Below are 6176 nucleotides of genomic sequence, written 5' to 3'. Positions count from 1 at the left end.
GATGGTGGATCAGCACTTAGAGAGGACCTCTACAGCCCTGAAAGACAGCGGAGAACAGGACAACTAGATGAGCCCCACATACAGATCCTCTGTAAAGACCTTGTCTCAGACGACCACCAGGAACCAGATGAGTCTTCTGCACAATGTGACTTTGCTGCAGCCTGGAATTGAACTGCTGGTTTCGTCTGGCCAGAGGAGAACTGGCCCCCCGACTGAGCCTGGTTTCTCCCAAGGTTTTTTCTCCATTCTGTCACCGATGGAGTTTTGGTTCCTTGCCGCTGTCGCCTCTGGCTTGCTTAGTTGGGGACACTTAATTTCCAGCGATATCGTCGACTTGATTGCACAGATACTATTTAAACTGAACTGAGCTGGACGACGACATCACTGAATTCAATGATGAACTGCCTTTAACTGAAAATTTAGTGTTTACTATTGTCCTTTTGCATTATTGACACACTATTTTCCTATTTAATACTGTAAATCTGCTTTGACACAATCTGTATTGTTAAAAGCGCTATATAAATAAAGGTGACTTGACATCCGCATTATTTTAGTATCAGTGATTGAAATACCACAAAAGCTGGTGCCGTTATCAGATTGATATAAATTTTTACTAGCATGATCTGAAGATGATTTAAAGGTGATCCTAAATTTGGTGAGGATCTGATGAAAGCTTTATCAATAAAATTCGTAATGGCAGATTGAACCAAAAATGAATATTCGGTCATCATTTACCCACCCTTTTGCTGTATGCATTTCATTCTCTTGTGGAATAGACAACAAAATCAGAATCAATGGCAGAAGAATAATAATACAATAACTAGGTGCCTAGACACCTTTGCTGCTTGGCCCCTATTAATAAATTTACTGGACCCACTTACATTTCAAGGACTGTTTTCAGCTGTTCAAGCTTTGCTTTGCTCTCTTCAATTTCTGAATCGTTATTTTGGCCGAGTTCTACCAACAGCTGCCTGGCAATGTCCAACACTTCCTGTCCAATTCAAACAAACACAACAAACAACTGAGCAAATCAGCCAATATTCAAACGCATGCTTTAGATATGTATGATGAGTAATATTTGTTACATTTACATTACATTAAATCATTTAGCAGACGCTTTTATCCAAAGCGACTTACAAATGAGGACAATGGAAGCAATCAAAATCAACAAAAGAGCAATGATATGTGCAGAGACAGATCCCCAGTGAGGACCTTGTCTCCTAGACGGCCACCGGGACAAGACCACAAGAGCCAGTTGAGTCCTCTGCACAATCTGACTTTGCTGCAGCCTGGAATTGAACTGCTGGTTTCGTCTGGCCAGAGGAGAACTGGCCCCCCGACTGAGCCTGGTTTCTCCCAAGGTTTTTTCTCCATTCTGTCACCGATGGAGTTTTGGTTCCTTGCCGCTGTCGCCTCTGGCTTGCTTAGTTGGGGACACTTAATTTCCAGCGATATCGTTGACTTGATTGCAAATTATTGCAAAGATACTATTTAAACTGAACTGAGCTGGACGACGACATCACTGAATTCAATGATGAACTGCCTTTAACTGAAAATTTAGTGTTTACTATTGTCCTTTTGCATTATTGACACACTATTTTCCTATTTAATACTGTAAATCTGCTTTGACACAATCTGTATTGTTAAAAGCGCTATATAAATAAAGGTGACTTGACATCCGCATTATTTTAGTATCAGTGATTGAAATACCACAAAAGCTGGTGCCGTTATCAGATTGATATAAATTTTTACTAGCATGATCTGAAGATGATTTAAAGGTGATCCTAAATTTGGTGAGGATCTGATGAAAGCTTTATCAATAAAATTCGTAATGGCAGATTGAACCAAAAATGAATATTCGGTCATCATTTACCCACCCTTTTGCTGTATGCATTTCATTCTCTTGTGGAATAGACAACAAAATCAGAATCAATGGCAGAAGAATAATAATACAATAACTAGGTGCCTAGACACCTTTGCTGCTTGGCCCCTATTAATAAATTTACTGGACCCACTTACATTTCAAGGACTGTTTTCAGCTGTTCAAGCTTTGCTTTGCTCTCTTCAATTTCTGAATCGTTATTTTGGCCGAGTTCTACCAACAGCTGCCTGGCAATGTCCAACACTTCCTGTCCAATTCAAACAAACACAACAAACAACTGAGCAAATCAGCCAATATTCAAACGCATGCTTTAGATATGTATGATGAGTAATATTTGTTACATTTACATTACATTAAATCATTTAGCAGACGCTTTTATCCAAAGCGACTTACAAATGAGGACAATGGCAGCAATCAAAATCAACAAAAGAGCAATGATATGTGAGTGCTATAACAAGTCTCAGTTAGCTTAACGCAGTACACGTAGCAAGTTTTTTTTTTAAATCATATAATAAATAAAAAGTAAACAGATAGAATAGAAAAAGAATAGAGCAAGCTAGTGTTAGATTTTTTTAAAGAAAACAAGCAGTTAGTAAATGAATAGAGTGCAAGTCTAAAAGGGGCAAGTTTTTTTTTTAAAGAATAGAATTAGAGTAGAGAGTGCTAGAGTTAGAGGATCAAGTAAAGATGGAAGAGATGTGTTTTTAAAACAAAATGTCTTTACTTGGAGTTGCTTTGGTTTTTTCAATTTCAGTTTTCCACTTTTGTAACCTTCACATTTTTCAAAGAGGTCAAAAAACCTGAAACACACAACATGAGAAATACAATAGTGGATTTTTAGTTGTGCAGTGTCAATTTTCATATTTTTTGGGAATTAGTGAGAGTTTATGATGAATATAGATCAGCGACAGAGCAGAGGTGAAAGTCTGTACCGCTGATGTCGAACTTCCATCTTCATCTTCTGTTTGGGAGTTCTGTCACCATGTCGAATCACAGCAATCACACACCTCAACTCCATCCTGAAAGTCATACGACAGCACTTGAACGGATATTTACTTTGAGCTTATACAGAAATAAAAAGATATAACTCAGTACATCAGCAATAACATATAATATTAATGTGTGTTAAAAGGAACAGTTCCCCAAAAATGAAACTTCTGTCATTATTTATTCACCGTCTTTCCAAACCCATATGACTGGCTTTCTTCTGCTCAAGCAATAATTAAATGAATATCCAGCTGGGTGAAATCAATGCAGTTGGCAGCACATTGTGACTCTCTTTAACACGTAACAGGTTATTTTACCTAAAAATGAAATTAATTCACAGGTCTTTTAGTCCTTTTTGAAGCACAAGACATCTTTAGTGAAACCCACAGCAATCACACACCTCAACTCCATCCTGAAAGTCATACGACAGCACTTGAACGGATATTTACTTTGAGCTTATACAGAAATAAAAAGATATAACTCAGTACATCAGCAATAACATATAATATTAATGTGTGTTAAAAGGAACAGTTCCCCAAAAATGAAACTTCTGTCATTATTAATTCACCGTCTTTCCAAACCCATATGACTGGCTTTCTTCTGCTCAAGCAATAATTAAATGAATATCCAGTTGGGTGAAATCAATGCAGTTGGCAGCACATTGTGACTCTCTTTAACACTTAACAGGTTATTTTACCTAAAAATGAAATTCATTCACAGGTCTTTTAGTCCTTTTTGAAGCACAAGACATCTTCAGTGAAACCTGTGGGATTTCTGTCCCCCCCATTAAAAATTAATGACACCAAAATTTGAGGATGCAAAAAGTTGATAAAAATATGGTAAACAATCCATATGAATCAAGTGGTTTAATCCAAGTCCCCTGAAAAGTCACAATTGCTTTATATGATGAAGATATCATTTAGTCTTTCATTTGCATGTAAACAATGATCGACACACACAGAGCACATCGAATATGGCAAATGGAAGCTCAAAAGTGCTTGTGTGAAACACAAGAACCATTGAGGTTTGTTCTCATGCCTCAAGCAAGTACTGGACTTGCTTGTGTTTAGAATATTTGATGTGCTCTGTGCGTTATATGTGAACGAAAGCCTAAATGAAATCTATTCACTGTATAAAATGAACATGATGACCGATTACATGATTACAATGTTTTATGACCTTTTTGAATTGTCAACGTTTTGGTGGAATTAACTTTTAATGGAGGGACAGAAATCTCTCAGGTTTCATTGAAGACGTCTTCATTTGCGTTTCGAAGATGAACAAATGTCTTATGGGTTTGGAACAAAATAAGAGTAACTGATGACAGAATGGGTGAACTATACCTTTAATAAAGTACATAAGAGTGTCAGCGAAAACATCCCGCTAACAATTTGTCGTTTTGGTGAAAACGGAAGAAAGTCATATGAATTTAAGACAAGAAAAGAGAGCGAATGACGATTTCATTTTTGGAAGAACTAGATTTTAGTTCCTAGAAACAATTGCACTAGCTTAGATACTAATAACACTGGTAATGTAATTATCACTATAAGTTTAAAACAGTGTTTGCTTGTAAGGACATACATAGTCCCAGAGGTTGTGGGAACTATGGGAATGTCCTCTGCTTCTAAAGGGATCGACCACGGGATCTGAAACTGTGGAGCCAGCTCTCTCATGATGATATTCCTGTGGGGCAAAGAAAAACCATATCAATCCACTGTAAATCTGTTGTACATTAAATACATTCATAATCCTTATCATAAATGTCGAAAGTATAATCATCTGATTATAATTAAAATTGCAATAAAGAAAATACAAAACCTTTTTTGCATCTGACAATAAAACATAATATTCAATATATATATATATATATATATATATAATCACTGGATATTTTGGATTTGTATGATGTACTAACCCCATGATTTTTGCACAGTCATCGTAGTATTTCATGGAATTCTTGACGAAGCTGAAGCCATTGACGTCACAGACGTATGACTGGCCATTGGCACGGAGCAGATCGAACCCACACACGGTTTGCTATAAATGAGAAATTATAAGATATGAGAAATATAAAGCTCTAACTGATAAAAGGAGCAGCATCTAAATTGCTTTCAACGTCTTCATTTACCTTGAAAGCTGAACAGACTTTCCATGCGATGAGCTTCTCTCTGGCATTGAGGATGACTGGGTAACGGACCTCTTTCCCCTCACTGTCTCGTTCCACCTTCCCATCCAGAGCGGGAGATTTACGGGCCTCTGCATGGGCATAGTCAGGACCTACAGTATACACCTGATGTGCACAAACACAAGAAAGCATATGAAACAGTGGCGCTTCATTCATTAATAAATCAGTGTCTATAAAAAAACTGTAATGTAGAAGAACATCCAAGTTGCAGACGTAGCACAATCTGAAAGACTGATCTTTATGAAAACTGGAATATACTGTGTGTACTGAGGCTGACTAGATGAGCCTGTGTAATAAACACTGTAAAAGTCTGTCACAAGGTGGCACTAATGAGCCAATTCACATTTTTGCTAACAACTTTGGACTCTTTTACACTGCAAAAAAAAAATGCTTTAATTACTTAGATTTTTCTTTTTCTTTTTTTTCTTTCAGCCAAGATATCTAAAAATAGACAAGTAGAAAATCCTTCTTGATTTAAGAATTTTTAGATTCTTAAACCTTTTTTGTAATCAGGCTCTCAAAAAGTATATAAAAATTTGGATAATAATTTATCGGCCAACATATCATTTATCGGCTTTCAAAAATAAAGAATTATCGGTTATCGGTATCGGCCAAAATTTTAATATCGGTGCATCCCTAATTTTTTGCAGTGTACCAATTTAGCTAAAACTCAATTTATGTACTTGTCATGTTTTTTTGTCCAAATGCTGTAAACAACTTGTCAGCTAGGGAAATAAAATAAAAAACTAAACTGAACTGAACAGCCAGACACGACTCAAGAGTTTTCACATACAGTATCACATTTCAAGACGTTTTGTGAAGAACAGAATGAACAGAAACAAAGAGAGAGAGAGAGAGAGAGAGAGAGAGAGAGAGAAAACTTTCCTCTAAACAAAATCAAAATATTTTAGTCACTTTGATGAATCAGAATTACCACCACTAATATGAAAATACATGAAAATAGTGTGTGAGCTTTTTTGCTCTGCTGAAGATACACGACTGCGATACCTTCACATCCGTTCCATCTGTAGGCATGAACTCCTCATAGATGTAGGATCCAGTCTTCCTGACGTTACTCTCGGGAGAATAGACGCTACTTCTGCTGCCAATCTGAAACAGACG

The 6176-nt window shown here is 36.7% G+C and overlaps 1 protein-coding gene across 1 annotated transcript in view; it reads right to left on the bottom strand.

Moving 5' to 3' along the window:
• Window positions 1-6176, bottom strand: part of ppip5k2 (diphosphoinositol pentakisphosphate kinase 2) — a 48993-nt gene that overhangs the window by 29190 nt on the left and 13627 nt on the right. The window contains exons 8-14 of the mRNA XM_016522048.1: window positions 6063-6164; window positions 4998-5159; window positions 4785-4906; window positions 4451-4552; window positions 2815-2901; window positions 2607-2682; window positions 2020-2129 (exon numbers count right to left, since the gene is read on the bottom strand). Of these exons, the coding sequence (XP_016377534.1) occupies window positions 2020-2129; window positions 2607-2682; window positions 2815-2901; window positions 4451-4552; window positions 4785-4906; window positions 4998-5159; window positions 6063-6164 (761 nt within the window). The remainder of the gene's footprint in view (window positions 1-2019; window positions 2130-2606; window positions 2683-2814; window positions 2902-4450; window positions 4553-4784; window positions 4907-4997; window positions 5160-6062; window positions 6165-6176) is intronic.

Source organism: Sinocyclocheilus rhinocerous, unplaced genomic scaffold (genome assembly GCF_001515625.1).
Source record: "Sinocyclocheilus rhinocerous isolate Xijiao unplaced genomic scaffold, SAMN03320098_v1.1 scaffold178, whole genome shotgun sequence".
In the NCBI taxonomy this organism is placed as follows: domain Eukaryota; kingdom Metazoa; phylum Chordata; class Actinopteri; order Cypriniformes; family Cyprinidae; genus Sinocyclocheilus; species Sinocyclocheilus rhinocerous.
This window is presented reverse-complemented; position numbering and strand designations above follow the sequence as displayed.